The sequence below is a fragment of the Stigmatopora nigra genome, chromosome 1, assembly GCF_051989575.1.
Source record: "Stigmatopora nigra isolate UIUO_SnigA chromosome 1, RoL_Snig_1.1, whole genome shotgun sequence".
Classification (NCBI taxonomy): domain Eukaryota; kingdom Metazoa; phylum Chordata; class Actinopteri; order Syngnathiformes; family Syngnathidae; genus Stigmatopora; species Stigmatopora nigra.
The window spans coordinates 21,584,869-21,603,641 of NC_135508.1; the positions used below are offsets into that span (position 1 = coordinate 21,584,869).

Here is an 18,773-nt window from a genome sequence, read left to right on the forward strand (position 1 = left end):
TATGGAGTTTTGGTCCATTGGCCCCTCCCATTCAAAATAGATTGGAACTCTAGCGATGTCAATGGGACTGAAAGATGAGCATTCACAACCAGTTTAAGTGAATTGGACCTCTAATGTCGTTGAAACCCCATTTTAAAAAAAAGTAATGAAACCCTTTCAGAGAAACAACTTTTTTTTTTTACATGAAAAGGGTCAATAATTTTAACAGTAAATATTTAGTTCTAAATTCAAAAAGCAATGCTTCCGGCCCCCGGGCCCTATGTTTGACACCAATTTTACGCCTCTAAAAGCCCACTAATGTCCACCCGCGTTGCCTTCAATGGCAGCTCACGATTTCAACCAGATGAACTACTGGTGGAAAAAAGATGATGATTAAGATGATATCCTATCTTGCTAATTCCCCCGCTAGCCTTTTGGCTGATATCCTGTCTTGCCATTAGCTAAACAGGTGTAAAGTCATCTTATTGTGTTTTGCTTTCCCCAGACAGCGAGCGTCACAATGGGGAAATGGCCTTCCCGGATTCCCACAATTCCCAGTAGTAATCCTCTCGTGGAACAGAGCGCCTCGGGAGGTGATGAAACCTCACGCGTCAACATCGAGAACAAGTGCTGCATTGCGCTCTCACCCACACGGCTACAAAACACCCGTGGGGGAGGAGCGGGAGGGAGGCGGGGGTGCCGGCACAGGCCTCGCTGCCCATCGTCTCCTCTCCTCGCCTCGCCTCTCCTCTCGCCCGTTTCCGCCGCATCGTATTGGCGGCAGCGTGGGCGTTCCAAGTTGGTGACTCAGATCCTCGGCGGTCCACGATAGACACCGTGGCATGGTTTGGTCGTCACGCTCCATCACCCTCTCAAAACGAGAGCCAGGCAGAAAATATCCAGGCTGAGAGATGAGAGGTTGTGTTGCGCGCAAACTTTTTTGTTTTGTTGTGTCACGTGGCGTGTAGGCCGATACTCGACCAAACACAACATTTGCTTTTTTTTTTTTTTTTAAAGACACATACGTTGCCAGTCATCGTGCTTGTTATCAGTCCTGCAGCGATACTGTTTTTTTAGATAACTATGATAACATTACAAAGCATCGCAGCGTTGGCCGATGACGAACCAATGCTTTTTGTTTTTTTAAAACCGATACATTGCTAGTCATTGGGCTAAAATTTTGCTCATTATTAGTGCTGCACTGATACTGTGTTTTTTTCGGGTACCAATAACAAAGCAGCATGTCATCAACTGATATGTTGTTGTTGTTTTTAAACACATGCATTGCTAGTCACCAAGTAAAACATTATTTTACCAATACTGAACTACACAGCAATTTGGCATCAGCCATTTAAACTTGTACATTTCCAAATACTGCTCAATCTTTGCTAAATAATAGTGGCGCACAGAAACTGCTTTTTGGGATACCGATTTTGCAACCCTACCGTCGCCGTATACCAATAATTAATTTTTTTTTTTTTTTTACATAAACATTGCTATACATTATGCTCAAAGTTTTACTCATAAGATTGCACCAATAAGTTTTTTTTATTGATTTTCCTCGTGTGATATTGATATCGGTGCAACGCTAATGATAATACGAGGAGATTACGCAAAAACAGCCGATATTATCTCTGACCTTTTTTTCGACTTTGTTATTTTTGTTTGATATCCCACACTGTTAATTTTTGGAGCCTTTTGTGCTCCCAAAGTGCGGCTTAGTCCCCGAACCGATTGTCTTTAACTTGCTATCTCCGAGCTATTCAATTCTAGCAAAGAGGAGTGGAAGGTGGTGGTCATCATTCCAAGAAAAGAAGGAAAATGGAGCAGCCCTTCCATAAAAATGGAACATTGCCCGCCAGCTGCTGCAAACGTGAAACAGTGCAGTCTTTTCTTTCGTTTATGTTTTTGCGTAAAGTCTCCAATTTCAGATTTCTTTCCCCGGCAACAAAGTTGAATGAGTGGCACCAAAACCAATCGCTAAGATTGGACGTCTAATGCCGTCAATTGCACTGAAAAGTGATCATTGACTTCCGGTCCATGTAATTAATCATTTGTTTTTTTTATACTTATCAAGTAGTACTTCATGTGAGCCTTCTGTACAACATTCGATTTGTGATTCGTATGCAAGTCGGCTAAACTTTAACTGATCAGCTGCCAATGGATGTCTAATCCTGTTTGAATGGGAGGGTTGGCAGTGGCTGTTGGATTGTTTGTATGCTTGAAATACTTTGGAGTATTTTTGGACTACTTGTTCTCGTTGCTATTACTATTCAATTTGGAATTTGTACGTAAGTTGGTTAATCTTTAACTTGTCAGCGGTACTCATTAGTGACAAATGTCCAATCGTGTTTGCCTGAGAGACCTGGAACTTATCATTTAAACTTTTGTATAAATACACGTCGTTATTGAGTATTTTTAGACTGTATTTTGTGAGACTGCAAATTACTCAATAAAAAATTCATATAAATGTTGAAATAATAGACACCCAATCATTTGACTGGCAAGATGGCAACGATCGAATGACCAATCACTTAAAGCCAGGGACAGTTCAGCCTAGCTTGCATGTTTTGCGGATGTGTGAGAAAACTACAGTACACAGAGAAAAGCCAAGCAAAACAACATTCAAACTCCACCCAGGAAGATCGGAACCCACAGGGAATTAAACCCTTGATCTCAGAACTGTAAGGCAGACGTGCCTACCAACCTCCGTTGGGCCACCCGCAGCACTTTAAGATATATACAGTAACAGCTATAATAATAATAATATAAAAAGGGGCATCTGAAAACCACTAACTCCAACGCTATCCGTTGCCTGCAGCACGCTCAAATTCCTCCCGTGAGAAAGCCACCAGGGTCACGCGCAATCCCGCCCTTGGTGACAAAACGGGCGGAGCGTGGAGCCCCGCAGAGGCCCGGCGCGAGCAATTCCTCCGTCTCGAAGCCCGGCGTCCAATCCAACAGCTGATTGCAATACCCTGCCGACAAGTTACCCATCACTGCGGGTAAGCCAAGCGGACTGCATATTTGAATTTTGATGAGTGCGCATAATAACGAGGGGCACCGTGATATAACAAGGCAGAGAGTTACTGGGGAGCAACGTTTTCATGAAATTCCAAACCAGGAAAGTCAAGACCAGTTTAATTATTAACTCACAGGCTTACGTTGGCGATGATACCAAGTCGTGGGAATGAATTCATAAGCTCCTTCTTTTAATTCCATTGTCATTTTTTGTACCACAAGGATCGCAAGGGTGCTGAAGCCTCTCCTAGCCAACTGTGGGGAGAAGGTAGGCGTTTAGCCAATCGCAGGGCAAAACAAGACAAATAGCTTCTCAACCACCAAGTCCCACTCTGGCCAACTCGACTCGCACTTCAGGTTAACGAAGCATGGACACGATGCAAGATCCTAAATCCAAATTAGCAGCTCCACAAATTTGGTTTCGGACCCCTGAGCCATAGCCAACAAGTCATCAGTAATATTGTGCTGGTGAAATGCTACTCTTCAATCAATCACTTTTTGGGCTACTTTACCCAAACCTGCTTTTGGAGCTAATGCTAATGAGGACATGTTGTAAATTCACGAAATCAGTTCAACGGGCTATGCAGTCAGAAAGGAGATCTAGAGTTTCCTTTAATGATGCAAAATAAATAAATGAGGCGCCAATCAAGACGAGGCCGGTCTGTTTTGGCACACGGATGTGGGGAGTCGGCCTCATTAGCGGGATAGAGAGCCGTCTTGTAAGAACCATGCAGGCAAGCGAGGAACTAATGGCGATCATGTCAGCGAGCAGAAGCGATCAAAAAAAGATGAGCCTCAGGTATTGGGGTGACCAATTAATTAACGTCATAGCAAGGTTACGCTAACACCCGCAGCTTTGTTCTATTAACGCAGGGGTACTTTAAATGAAAGCCCGGGAGCTGTCCGTGGCCCGTGGCCCAGTTTTTAATGTGCCCGCAGCAAATACTGAAAATATGATCGAATATGGCCAGCACAAGCCATTCCCACCTGCTTGTCTAGAACCAAAACACAATAGTTGCGCTATTAAAAGATCTGGGGTGTTTAACAAATAAAAGATTGAGTTTACACAATTGTAGAAGGTGCAGAACAGTCCTTTCTGGCCACCATAAAAAAATTCAACTCACTACTTTGCACGGTTTGGACAAACGTAGCGAGAGAATCATAACATACACACACACTCACACCCATAAATCCTGCTTTATAAGGGTTATAGATTATCCAAAGGCAGTTCAATGTTACATTCAATTTTGATCATTTTTCATGTTTTAAATGCAATCATAAGTCTACATTTTACAATATAAATTTTGCGGAGGTAAATATTGTTTCCGATAGTCCATAACCATTCATTTTTCGTACCACTTCCTCACAAGGAACAGGGGTGCTGGAGCCTATCCCAGCCAACTTCGAGCCGTAGGCAGGGAAAAGCATTCAATTAATTTCAAATTCGGAGATTTCAGTCAGAAATCTGATTTTATAGGCCCAATTCTGAATTCATAATCGAAATCTTTTGCCACCTTTTATTTTGGCCCTAACCCTCTTCCATACTTTATTTATCCACAGCAATTTTGCGAAACAGATAGGCATGATTAACAGTAGACCTGCGCAAATTTACGGACTTATTGCCAGCGACCTCGTCCCTCTTTTACAAGCTCCTCAATTTCCTGTCATGGCTCTCCCGCTTTGATACCACAATCCTCTCGATGTAGACCTAATTTGCATACCAGCTGCAGATGCGCTACTTCTCCAGTGACACCCGTCGTTGCCCCAGAGTGTTCTTGTCTGGCATCACAACACAACCAGGAGATCAGAGAAAAAAGCAACGACGCACCCCGCGTCGAGAAGATCTCCCCCTACAGGCTTTTCGACGGCGTTCGCTAGCGGTCCGCTATCTTTCGACGACCCATTCCGCCGACTCGCTTTTCCCCGCGATGGCCGGCGTTCTCCGCTCGCTTAGATTCTTTGCTTTTCCCCCTCTCAAGCGTTTGTTTATAACGCGCCGAAAGCAGGACGTAGGTCTCCGGGGGTCACGGCGGGCTTATGTAACGCCATCAAAAATTCACACATCGGAAATTCTTATCGCCAAGATAAAAAGGGGGACGAGGCGGAGGGATGGGAAAGTCATCGGTGGTCTACGCTTGAATATTTGGCGGCGTAATAGCACGCGGAAACAGAGAGAGTGGAAGTAAATGGCGCCGCTAGTGAAATATTATGCTACGTGGCACTAGAAGTAAGCCGGTCCATGGAGGAGGTAATAGCATACCTGTCAAGTCCGAAGAAAACCCACGCACACCCTGGGAGAACATGCAAGCTCCACGTGTGGACCAACCTGGATTATTCTCCAACCCATTAAATTATCTGATTACTTATCGAATCGGAGTAATTAAACGATTACTTATCCAATGAATTGCTGCAGCCCTATTTGATATAATTTTGTGATTCTCTACACTTATTTGATTTCTTTTATTGTTCCTAGCCCACTCAATTTAAATGGACTTTTGACATACATCCCATTAATGATAATAAAAATGCTAATTTACTTTGACAATGGAGGATTTCTTTTTTAATAATCCTGTGTATATTACCTGTTAAAAAAAATATATATAATAAAAACAATAGCCTGAAATTCTCAACTGTAGCATGCTTTCAACACATTATACATGGGAAAAGTTGACAATATTTGTCCTCTAATGCAACAACCAATCACTGTTATTTCCCTCATCAGTGGAAATGGGATTTTTCGCACACACACACAAAGCAGTTTGGCTATTTTCTCCGTTCCAGTCAACGCATCCAGCAAAGTTGCGATTTCAACAACAATGTTCATTGGTCATTTTCCCCCATGCGAGCGTGTAATATAGTGTAACAGATTGAAAGGCTGGCAAAAGCCATTTAAAGCCTTTCTGCTTGTTCACAGATCATCAGCAAGCCATGAAGAATGAATGGAGGAAAGGTTCACTTATCGACTTCCATCGACTCTCCTTTTTTCCACGTTTAAGACACTTTTACTTAATGGCATGTACTGCTTGGTATTAATTCCTCCCAATGGAATACTACATTGTACCAGTGGTCTGCCTGCTGCCCTGGCCTTCAAGGCCTTCTCTGCTGGCCTAAGAAATATCTGAATAATATATTATATTTTGTCCATCAATACTTATGAAATAATTCCAAATTGTCTGTTAGGGCTTCATTTCATTGCTTTCTCGGTGGTTGCACTGCTTCCAGATGTGTTTTCATATTGAAGAATTTAACCAATCACATTTCAGCCATTATATGTTGCCAGGGTCAGAAATCTGCCTCAAGGCCTCCACAAGCTGCAGGCTCTGCAGCATTAAACAAGTGTCAATAAGACTGTTGCTTTAACCAATCAGAATTTGATTCGGTGACCCCAAGGCCTTCTCGCAGGCCTAGGGATACGTCATCGCTTTCACCAATTATGATTGCTAGTGATAGAATGGACTAGACAAAGCTACCAAACTGTATCTGGAGCAAGCTGCACAAGCAAATATATTGATTGTTATTTTGATTTAATAGCGGTTTTGGCAACCCGCAAAGGCTGCAGCAGAATGACTGAATCAAAAGGTACGGCTTATATGCGCACAAATTAGACTTGACATGCACAAAAGTTGATAAAAACAAATCTCCATAATGCGAGACAATGTGGCCGATATGGTAATTTATTTCAAAATAGAGAAAAGATAAAAAGATAAAGCGCAAAAAAAATATTTTGACGTTGAAATTCCAATATTGAAACAATATATTGAGCAGGCATATCCTGCGTTGTATACCAAATTGAATCTGGCTACCACTAAAAATGATCAAATCTTCTGTTTTTCATGCTTTAGTCAGTTTTTTTCATTTTGTTTCCATAGATAAAGAATTGAATTTGCACCCCTGCGCACCTGTGGCAAAGCTTTCAGATTTCTTTGGTGCCTCACTTGTGTTGAAGCAGTTAATGGAGCGTTTGGGAATTTGCATATTTTTGCAGGGAAGACCCGTTAATTGAGAATGATGGTATAATTTGTTCCACGCTTGTGACTTTTAATGCACCAGAGAAATGCGGGTTGTTGTGTAACAGAATGGTAATCAGGGTTTGTTTGTTTTTTTCCAAGTTGTCCTGTTTCCAGCATGAGGGAAATAAACATAAAATGATTATGCACTCAGTTGTCAAATGGTATTGAAAAATATAGACATGAAAATGTGTCCTTATCCTCTAAGAGATCCTCTTGATAGAAATATATTCTTATTTTTGGTTATTAAAAAAAATACATTTTCAAAAAATATTGAGTTGGGGAGAACCATTACACATTTGTTATTTTAACTTTTTACCCTTTCATTTTTGAATTAAAAAAGAAAAATACTGATGGAGCAAAACAGTTTATATTTTATTCACATTATAAAAATACCTTGTCACTTCCCTTGTCTAAATTAATAGGACGGCTATCGCCAATGAGTTAATACTTGAAAAAATGCTAATAAATAAATAAATTAAATTAAATTTTAAAAACTTAATTTTTGTCACTCGATTCCGATCTTTGCTAAATGAAGCAATTGGGCACGGTTTTAAACAAATATTAAGTGGGGAAAAATTTGTGACGACACAAATCTGGTGCGATTTGCGATGGGGACATGCCTAGGTTGAATTCATCGGTTGCCATTGACAGTGATAGCTGCCCATTTTAACGGGGAAGCCTGGCAGTTTGATCGGGGACTTTTCCAAAATGGACACGCATGCAGCCTCGCGTTTGGGCGGCAATTAAGTGTCGCGAAGCATGAGCGAGCAATCCAACGATTTGGACTGAGGGTTAGCGTAAAGTAGCTTAAATGGGGGCTGGCAGCCAAATAAGTGTGCAAGATCTGCCTAGGAGTGCGTGCGCTCGTGTCAGTGGAAACGGGCGCTCTGGCTGTCACAGCAGGGAAGAACACGTGTCGGATGGCCAAGACACGCCACGAGCCCTCCTTTGCGTCGCCACCTTCCTCCGATAATTGAACTGAGCATATCTGTCTGAACCAAAATAACATTTTAGTGGAAAATCCCTCTAAATGCTGCTTTTTTCCCTTTCATTGGTCAGGATTATCACCGGAAATGCATCAGGTGCAACTGGCTCCGCCTGAGGGTGACGCACGAATCCCGACGGCAACTCTCCGTCACAGCAGAATATAATTGGCCTCCCGCCGCTTCTGTTCACGTGGCACTCGAGTGGCCGACTGTCAATCTTTGAGAATGGCACTTATATTCCCGAAGGTGAGCCATTTTGAAGACCCCCTGTTGCAGAACGGGCAGTGTCGGCCATGTTGGAAACGCCAGATTTATTTAGTCTGGTGTGTTTTGAACTGCTAATTAAATGGTAGGATCGTGTCAAAGCGGATTTAAAAATGATGAAGACACTCACAGATTCGTCATCACTGTTTGAATTGTGGCCCAGTGGTTAAGTGGTAAGCACATTGGCCACAAAAGTGTAGACCCGAGTTCAAATCCAGGTCGCTCCATCCGTGTGGAGTTTGCATGTTTTTGGAATGTGGGAGGAAACAGGAGTACCCAGAGGAAACCCACGCGGGCCCAGGGATATATGCAAACTCCACACAGGTGGACCAACCCTAGATTTGAACCCAGGACCCCAGAGCTGTGCGGCCGATGCGCTAACCACTCGCACCACAGGGCCACCCGCAAATTAATTTCTTTATGATATTGACCCTATTTAAGTGCTTTGGATTCATACAGTATCTCAGAAAATATCACATGCAACGATTTTTCTTAAGATTATTCCTTCAAATTAACACATTTGTACTCCCTATTGAAACCATGAATATGGGGGTGAAAATTCTGAATCAGGGGGTGGCTTATACGAGAGAAATTGTAAAATTCTACGATTTTAAAGCAATTTTAAGGATGAGGCTTATATGCCAGTGAATACGGTCATTAAAATTACATAAATATTATAATACATTTTTATATTTGTATGTTGGGAGTGTTTTTGCTTCAATCAATGGGCCAAGTTTTAACACCCACACCTTTCCCCAAGCGCACAAAGCACAAGAGGCCAAAAATGGGAAGTTTTTATATTTAGCGCATGATTAATTGACTTGTTGCGCGCCGCGACAGGCTGGCGAAGCGCTTCATGTGCAACCGTTAAGTTTAATTTGAAGCATTTTGAAGCCGTCGAACGGGAGCACAGCGTCCTTGTAAACGAGAGAGCTGGCGCCCGACACCAAGATAAGAAAGCCGGAGTTGAACGCAAACGGCCCATTAAGCCGCAGCGCAACCCAGGAAAATACTTGAGTACTCCACATCCCCGGAGAGGCTGCAATAAATCCACACGCTCTTGATGTATAATACGCCAAATCTCCACTGAACCGCAGCCGTTGGATTTGGCAGGGCAGCACACCTTGTTTTTAATAATCCACATCGCCAACTCAACTGAACTTGCAGGGAACAAAAAAAAAAACACAGAAAAAAAACAAATAAAATAGGATTTTGCATTCTTCAATACTATGCACAGCGACGTTGGTGCGTGGCCCTCTGCTTCAAAATGAATAAAAACCGAAGGAGCGAAGAAGGAGTTTGCCGCGGCCAAGATGAAGATTGACTCCTGAGCACTTTTTTTTTTAGCTGACGCCGAAGAAAAGCTAGATAGAGCGTGGAGGCATAACGAGATCAGTGGAGCGTCATTAAAATCCAGCAGCTGTCAGACAAACCCAGGCAGGCCCAAGAAATGCCTCTTATTCACCCTGCTACTCCTGATCATCCATCTAGCCTAGCATGCACGTTAGGGTGATGTGGAAGGACGCCGGAGTACCCAGAGAAAACCCATGCGGGCCCGAGGAGATGGTACAACCTCTTCACAGGAAGGTTGGAAACAGGGATTGAGTCCTACATTGAATTGAATGCTTTAATTGTCATTATTCAAGTATAATGAGGTTTAAAGCTGGACCATGAAATGCACAAATAATAATTATAATACATAAGTAGTCAACAACGTAAATAGGTAGTCAACATAGATAACCACTTTAGTCCCTTTTGTACATACTTATTTTTGACCACTTATTCATGTTTACTTATGACTACGACCTATATTGTTGACTACTTTTTATTACTTATTTTTAATATTGATTGATTATTTATTTGATTGTTTGTCTATTTGCTGTTATTTGTACACTTCCCTACTTATTTATGTTGTTGACTACTTATGTATTAGTTATTTATATTATTAAATGGTTATTTATCTGTTTATTTGTATATTTGTTTTTATTATTTGTCCACTTTCCTACTTATTTATATTGTTGACTACTTATTATTTATTTATGTATTACTTATTCATATTATGATTGCTTTTTTATTGGTTTATTTGTTTACTTCCCTACTTTTGTGTTGTTGACTACCTATCTATTATGCATTTATTACTTATTGGTTATTTATTGTGACTTATGGATTTTTTTGTTTACTTATCAATTTATGGGGCATTTCACAAAGCTTTAAATCTCAGTTTACTTTTCTAATGACAGGAAAAGCATTCAATTCAAGTAGTCAACATAGATAAGTAGTTAACATGAATAAGTGCTCACATTAATATGTAGGAACAAAAAGTCACTAAAATGGTTAGCGGCTTGAATCGTGAGGGCAACCACCTCGCTGCCATTTGTCATTTCCCATCTCTTCATTCTCCATTTAGTCAGCTGTAGACAATCGATCATCCTTGGAATTTGAATGGCTGCAATCTTTGTGATAGTCTTCAACTTTCAAGAGAATTCCTGAACAGCACAATCCTGCCTCAGCACATTTATTTCCCATGAGGCAAGCTCAAGGCGGCTTCAATATAGAAACATTTGTGCACATTTTCTACCCGGGGTGGCACTAAAAAATGAGGGAAGACAAAGAGAGCAGAGCCCTGACAGAAGGTTGGCGAGGAAGAGACTGGAGTGTCAGTGGCATGCTTCTAAAGAAGAAGCTATTCCGTCTCCACGTCTGCACGTGACCCAGATAGCGCTCGTCGGATTAAGACTGCACAAACCGACATATTCTGGCTCCAGTATTTCAACGCGCGTAGGATTCCGAATAACCCTCACACGTTCCTCGCCAAGATCCGGGAATATCCCCGCAAAGGGCGTGGCGATTAACCAATTTCAAACTGGCGTAGTTTGCGTGTGTTTGGCGAGCAAAATTGTGCAACAAAGGGCTGTTATTTCGAAGACGGTCACGTTTGATGGGGGTTAGCGTTAGCGAGTTGCGCACGTGATGTTAATCAGGCATTGTTTGTGGAATGTATGCCGCCATTTGCTTTTGTCTTACAGGAATAATGACGCGATTAAAAGGAAAACACTCAACCATGAAGGAACAATTGTCAGTAACACTAAGTTAAGTTCCATTTTTTAAATTTATCACAAATCAAGAACAAACATTAGATGTTAAAGTAATCATAAAATAGGGAACAACAGACGAAATACGCACCTGGTAGGGTAATATATTAATAGATTTGGTTGGGGGATAAGTGTAGCCTTAAAAACACAACAGAAGCTGTTGGCGGTCAGAGTAAGACATTTATAAGCCACACATGACTATAAGTTATAGCACACTACAAAATAAATAGTAAATTAGGGAAGAACAAGAAAAAATAATCACCCGTCACCGTATTTGCAATCGCTCCGACATTTGAAAACATGCAATGCTCCGCCCAGTGCTCGTAGAGACATTACACAAGAGAGTTGCAGGGAGAGAGACAGTGCCCATCATGTTCTTATCAACAGCCTCGGCTATCTGCTCGAATATCAAAATTTGTCTCGTATATCAAGATAAATACCTGTTCAAAATTTTACTCGCATCTCAAATTGCTCGTATGTCGGGGTTCTCGTATGTCAGGTAACACTGTATACGCAAAAGCCAAACTTCAGTATTACAGGACAAGCCAAACTATGAAAAAAACAGTACAATATAGTGAAATATGGAACAATATCAAAATAATCACCTTTTAACATAATGTATGAATACTTTTTGGGATCCCTACAGCCTAACAAAGAACAACCAAACAAGCTTTTGGTCGTCCGAGTGGGGGGAAAAAGGCACAAGTGGCACTTGAGTACAAGTGGAAAACCCAACTAAACTACGAAAAAAGTGCGACCTGTCGTCCGGAATTTGCTTTCAAGTATGCAGTGTACGTTTTTAGCCCTGCTTCTTCGTTGATATATAAATGAACCAAATATTAGCTAGTTTAAAGAGCTCTTGAGAAGCGTTGTTTCCCACCGCGCCGTTGTACTTTCGGCGTCGGTTGTCGGGAACTATTTTTATACGCGAGCATTTCTGAGCGGCGTCCGCTCCGATGCGGGCCAGTTGCCATGGAAACAGAAGCGGCCATGCTCAAGGATGATGCGGCGACGGAGGCGGGAATGAGAGCAGAAGAGATTTGTCGTGGTCGCTAGACCATTGTCGGCCTCCCAACTGTATTTCATCCTATCTTCTTTCATTCAAAGTGCCCAATTGGAAGGGATGAAATGAGGCGGCTCGGAAATCCCACATTTACCTCCAGGCATTCTTTTCACGCTGACTTCATGTCTGGGAAAATGCTGCATCTGGATACATTTTTTATTAGGCTTGACTTTGTTTTGAGATTGGATTGAGAATTGATGGATGCTGTTAGTCAGAGCTGACAAATACTACCAATCTTCTCTAGTTTACTAGGCGAGAAATGAATTATGAAAATAAATAAATATATATATTTTTAATCAAGCAATGTTTATTAAAATAAATAAATGAAAAACATTTTTTTAAATTAAGCAATGTTTTCTTTTTCTTGTTAATTTTTATCTGGCAATTTTAACTTACCATGCATGACACCTAATTTTGAAATGTCATCTAACATCTCAGCAGATGTTTTGAAATGTAGATTTCTTGTTTGTGTTTTTATATTTCTTTGCAAGAATTAATCCTTGAAAAAAAAGAATTAGGATTCGATCCCAAGTCCTGAGCTTCCTGTGTGGAGTTGGCGAGTTCTCTCCTGACCTGTGTAGCTTTTCTCTGGGTACTCCGGCATCCTTCCATATCCCTCAAACAACACTGCCATTGAAGGCAATAGAGATCCAATCAATCCAAAGGCCATGTAAGGCCGGTACGGAATTCAACTCAATCTGTGCACCCTGACAGGACAGACAGATGATTTGAAAAGAGTTAGCATGACTTGCTCCAAGTCGCCATGCCAACAGTCCGCTACTTCCCAAGCTAATCCATCATTTGCATATTAGAGGCTCGCAAAGACGCAAACAGCACCGAAATCCTTGTGGCTTTCAAGGATTGGCGCGCCAACGTGACCTATGGCCCCCCAAAACAGAAACAAACACAAAAAGAGGGCTTGTAAACCAGTGCTGTGTAACTTCGGTTAGCGGGCCACCTTTGTGCCAGCGAGATCCCATGTGGCCCGCATCCGTTTATTTTTGGCCCAAAGATTTCACTCAATAGGCGCCATCGATGGTGCTACCCGTCCAATTAACACAAATGTAAATCTCGGGTCATTTTCCTATTGATTTGATATGGAATCGAACTATATTCAGCTTTTTTTTGTATTGAAACTCAGTCTCATTCTGCAGAAGACCCCACCTTGTGGACTTCTTGTATGTGGCTCCAGTTTTTTATTTTAGCTAGGTCTACAATGTCTTCTTTGTCTTGCTACTGCAACGAAGACATTTCCCGAATAAAGGATGAAATAAAGTTCCACCCCAATCCAACTCCCACGTAACTGGTCGCTAATTAAAGCAAAAATGTCCAATCGAGCCTCCCCCGAGTAAAGCCGGTTAACCTGGTTTCTTTCCTTAATTCTTGCAAAGTCAGCCTCCATCGGGCAACAAAGGCACACGATTGCAAGCCACCTTACATCTATTCTCCCGTAATAAAGGAAATGGAAAAGACCTAAAATTGTCTAAACTCCCTCGAGACCTCTAAGAATATTCGAGGCTTCGGCTTGCTTCAGGAATAGGGTGATTGTTCTTGGACCAAATCCCTCTTTGACAGGCAAAAAAGAGGGAAAATGGGCCATTTTCTGTGGTCTGGCATATGTATATTTTAGCTCACAGGTTGGCAAAGAACCACATGAACCCATCAGAACAGCCACATATGGCTCCCGAGCCATAGATTCCCTACCCCTGCACTAGTGGTTATGCAGTTTTGTTTTATCCATATCAAAACCATAAAGAAGAGAAGAGTTATTTTAATAGTTTGATTTTATGGGTCAGCCAGACAACGAAACAATTTCCCTCGCCATTTAACCCCAAGATATCTTCAAATATAGTAGTCAAATGTTAATTTGATATTCCAGCTGCTATAATTTCCCTTCAGCCTCCTCCACCTGGAAGCCATATCGCCCAAATGGAAGCATTGGTCGGCCTTCTTAAATGTTGAAAATCCTCTTTTGGACTCAAGCTCATTATCTATCACCCACCAACCTAATCCATTAAATTGGCAAGAAGTGACCCAAATGTTGAAAGTGGGCTGAAAAATGTGTTCGAGGCATCTCCAAACCAACTTTTATCGTACGAAAAAATAATTCTGCATATTGCGTCAAGAGGGAAAAAGCTGAAGGGGACTATGTTACCTCAGACTTTTTGATTAGCGGGTTCGTGACCCCTGGTTTCTCCCAAATTCAGCGCCAAGAATCTACCCACCCACCCTAATCTAAAATCTGGATTTTGTCAGCCTAAACTGAATTGCCTCATTAGTTTCCTGTCTTCAAAGTCTTATTTTGCAGCATGAAAATTTGCTCCGAGCAGCAACAATGCAGGGAAGCTCTTTATGGCTCTCGTGTGGGTTCTCCTAATTAGTCTTACACATAAGTGCTAAGTCTACAGGCTTTTTAACCCTTTACCAGACACTCATTTGACCAGACAACAGGAAGTTGCCCAGAAAAGTCACCAAATGTACAGGAAGTGACGAATGCAATTAAAGTTAAAAAAAAAAAACTGCGAAACATCCAAAACCAGAAAAAAAAGAAATGTAGCGTGATACAAACCTTATCAAAGAAAACCTAAAATCTTGAACGTCTAATAAAAAAGGAAAACGCAATGAGATTAAAAAAAAAAAAAAATTCCTACCTGAAAATGTAATGAACTAAAAAATGCCAAGAAATCAAAGCAAAACACACTTTTGCAAAAACCACCCAAAAATGTCTAAAATCTTACAATAAATAAAAATAAAGCACCCAATTTTTTTTTAAAAAACTACGATCTCAGGGGTTGATTGGAATTAACTGCAGCTCTTATGCTCGGAACCAATCACGTGCCAGATTGCTGGTGGGGATGTCCAACCCTGAGTCAAGTTATCCTTACTAAGAAACACTCAAAATACGACAACAGCTATCCTTCATTTTTCCATTTTAATGCCTATTTTTAAAACCGTCCTTCATTTTTCCATTTTAATGCCTATTTTTAAAACTGTCCTTCATTTTTTCATTTTAATGCCTATTTTTAAACCGTCCTTCATTTTTCCATTTTAATGCCATTTTTAAAACCGTGCCACGCACTAAAACCGCAAAAAGTGACCGTCAAATTGACGAGGGATCACTGTCATTAACATTGAATCATTTTATTTTATTTTATTTAATATCAAGCAAAAACTCAAGTGGATTTCAGTGATTAAATTTGCACTGCACGTTAGTGTCCCCAGTCAGGACTCGCTGTCTCCTCCAATTAAGTGGCCAGTCACATTGAGCCAACGGACTCATTAATGTGGACGGACGTCCTGCCTGAGTGGGACAATATGGCGGCTGGCGGAGGTCGTAAATTTAATCCACCGCCAGGATGTCCTTGATTCTTTCATGGTGTTTTTGGCGAAGGGATGGGAGCGAAGAGTCTTTCGTTTTGCAAAGCCCATCAAGGAATCCGCCCGTAGTTATCTATGGATTGTCTCCAGCACCCTCTGCAACATGAATGTATGAATATCGCTTATGGGCAACAATTCAGACATTCCACCTGCCGTTGAAATTGATGATTGCTAACAAACAAATCAAAACATAACTTTCTCGGCCAGGGAGGCAGGACGGATGCAGGCAAGCTCCTCCCCTTTGGTCGCATTCGGGCAAATGCCCTACAAAGCCGGCTATTCGCTCGTATGATTTTGCCGTGGGGGGGAAACAATTCACAATTGTAAGACCTCCGACATCGTACAGCGAGTGAGCGTGTCCAGATTTACGCTGTGCTTTTTCATCACAAGCAACAGGGGACGCTAATTCACACTGAGACAACTGCGGGATAATTACTGGGGAGTAGTAACTACATCACAATGAAGATCGACTGTAGATAATAATGCTCGAGAATTTGCCAGAGGGAATGAAAAAAAAAAGGCAGAGGGAGCAAAGATTCGGTCTCCCCGGTGGAGTTCATCAACATGATAAATTGCGTCGGGTTAACGTTTTAGCCCAGGGGTGTCGGGCCATCATGCTAACTCAATCTTTTTGTTGATTTTTGGGCTCAAAAAGTCAATTTACCATATTTTCTCCTATATTATTTGCCTTCGTGTATAAGCCACACCCTTAAAATTGTTGAATTGTACAATTTCTCTCGTATAAGCCTCCCCCTGATTCACAATTTCACCTCTATATTCATGGTTTTAATAGGGAGTATAGATGTGTTACTTTAAAGGGAAAATCTTAAGAAAAATTATCGTACTTGGTACATATTTCTGAGACACTATGAATCGAAATGATGGTCTGCTGGGGTGCACATTACGAAAGCGTGTTGCCTGCACGTAGACAAGTTCAAAAAGGAAGTCACGTGAGCAGTACCACCAGGAAGTGTGTCCGTAGCGTTCTAGTTTGTCATCCTTAGTTTGTTATTGGTTACTTTCTATTGAATTTTGGACTCTAAACGCAGCATTTATATGAACATAAGTGAACCGTTTCTTATTTGCTTCCCAATAAACATGATTTTGAATGTCCCATTTAAAAAAATGAAAAATCAAGACTTACCTGAGCCTCTTTTTGACACCACTCTCAGGCAATAAACCACAATTGCTTGAAATAGGACCAGAAGAGATATGGAAACTTTCATTTTTTCCCCCAGTCCTAAAGAAAAATGAGAGCAAGACGGTACGTATATTTAGACACATTACGTATATTTTTGTCACAACATTTTTGCTGTCGCATTTCAGCTCTGAGAAATGACTACTTGAAATTTGGCGATCTTACGTGACCGAATGAATGTGATTAAGAATAGGGAATTTAAAAATTTTGGGACTCAGCGTCCACTTTATTTGGCTATTCAGTCGAGAAATCTTTGGTCTCCAAAGCAGTTCCTCAATCGCAGGCATCTCCATTTGTATTTGGGACTGGACAAAGATGCCTTACGAGATTTCCCAAAAGCCTTTGGGAGGACGTGTGAAAAGACACAAGAGCCCCTCAGACCTTCGGAGGCATGCGAAAATGGCCGGCGGCCAACGGCGTCCAGATAGATGCCTGTGTTCTCCTTTTCAAAAGGCCTCTTGTCTTCCATCTCTTGTTAGCTGGAACCAACACCACCCCTGAAAAAGCCACGCCTCTTTTTCCATCTTAAACACGCCCCATAGCGGCCATTCCACGAAATGATCGTATTGTCTGGACTATAAGTCGCATCCAATTGACCCCAATGGCCATCTTATCTTATCTCTCATTTTCTGAACCGCTTTATCCTCACAAGGATCGTGGCGGGTGCTGGAGCCTATTTCAGCTGACTTTGGGCCAGAGGCGGGGACACCCTGAATCGGTGGTTAGCCAATCGCAGTCACGAGGAGACAAAGGACAACCATTCACACTCGCATTCAAAGCGATTCAGAGGGTCCAATCAGCCTACCTACCATGCATGTCTTTGGAATGTGGGGGGAAACCAGAGTACCCGGAGAAAAACCCACGCAGGCCCCAGGAGAACATGCAAACTACACACAGGTGGATAAACCTGAATTTGAACCCAGAGCTTTGAGGCAGACGCACTAACCACTTAACCCACTCGGCTGCTAAGGAGTTAACGCTAACAAATGAAAACATTTTTTAAAAAAACCAATTGCTCCTCTGGAAATAACGCGAAGGGCCCGATTTCCTATCACGTGATCTTTGTCTTCTCCTAAATTTTTAGGTAAATTGATTCATAGACTCAAGCTTTTTTTTCCCTTTTAGCAATTTGCTGAACATCCAACCTCGCCGAGAACATCTGCCTTGGTACTTGTGCATCTGCTGAAAGTGCATAATTACAACTTCAAAAAAATCTAAACTAACAAACGGGCAGCAGATGGGCAGACATTTTAATGAGATTTGAATTATTTATGCAAAGTTGGACGTTAAATTAACAGTACATTCGAAAGAAACAAACTCAAAAAGATGAATGAAGGTGCAGGTGTCAAAGTCGCGGCCCGGGGGCCTTTGTGCGGCCCACCAAAGTTAAAAATCTAAGTTGGTTGTTTTGTGAAAAAAAATCAAATACCTGTGATAGAAGTGTAGAAATAAGTAGAACAAAATTTTAAAAACTGAATATACTTTTTTATTTTTTTCCCACTAATGTAAAACTATATACAGGAATCCGATTTTCCATCTTCCATTTTATTTTTTAATTTAAGTAAAATAATACATTTTTTTTAATCTAATGGCTGGCTTTTTTTGGAACATCAAATTATTAAAAGACAAAAAAATAGGAAAAATAATTGAATCTATAAAACGGAATATTTAAATAACAGACTAAATGCAAATGCATTCTTACAAGTAAAACGCAACCAAAAATTGAATCCGTACAAAACATCATTGGAGCCGTCAGCGACCCACCAGTCTGAGGAAACAAAA

The 18,773-nt window shown here is 41.3% G+C and overlaps 1 protein-coding gene and 1 long non-coding RNA gene across 3 annotated transcripts in view; both read right to left on the reverse strand.

Annotated features, from left to right (window-relative positions):
- The window catches only part of LOC144197398 (interleukin-1 receptor accessory protein-like 1), a 46,274-nt gene that overhangs the window by 23,518 nt on the left and 3,983 nt on the right, over positions 1 to 18,773 (reverse strand). For both annotated transcript variants that reach the window (XM_077718016.1, XM_077718015.1), the window contains exon 2: positions 16,938 to 17,033. In XM_077718016.1, the coding sequence (XP_077574142.1) occupies positions 16,938 to 17,019 (82 nt within the window). In that variant the 5' untranslated portion in view covers positions 17,020 to 17,033. The remainder of the gene's footprint in view (positions 1 to 16,937; positions 17,034 to 18,773) is intronic.
- Positions 15,541 to 16,085, reverse strand: LOC144197424 (uncharacterized). Its single transcript, XR_013326544.1, has 2 exons — positions 15,989 to 16,085; positions 15,541 to 15,889 (listed from the first exon to the last, which is right to left on the reverse strand). It is a non-coding gene; the product is annotated as an uncharacterized LOC144197424 (long non-coding RNA).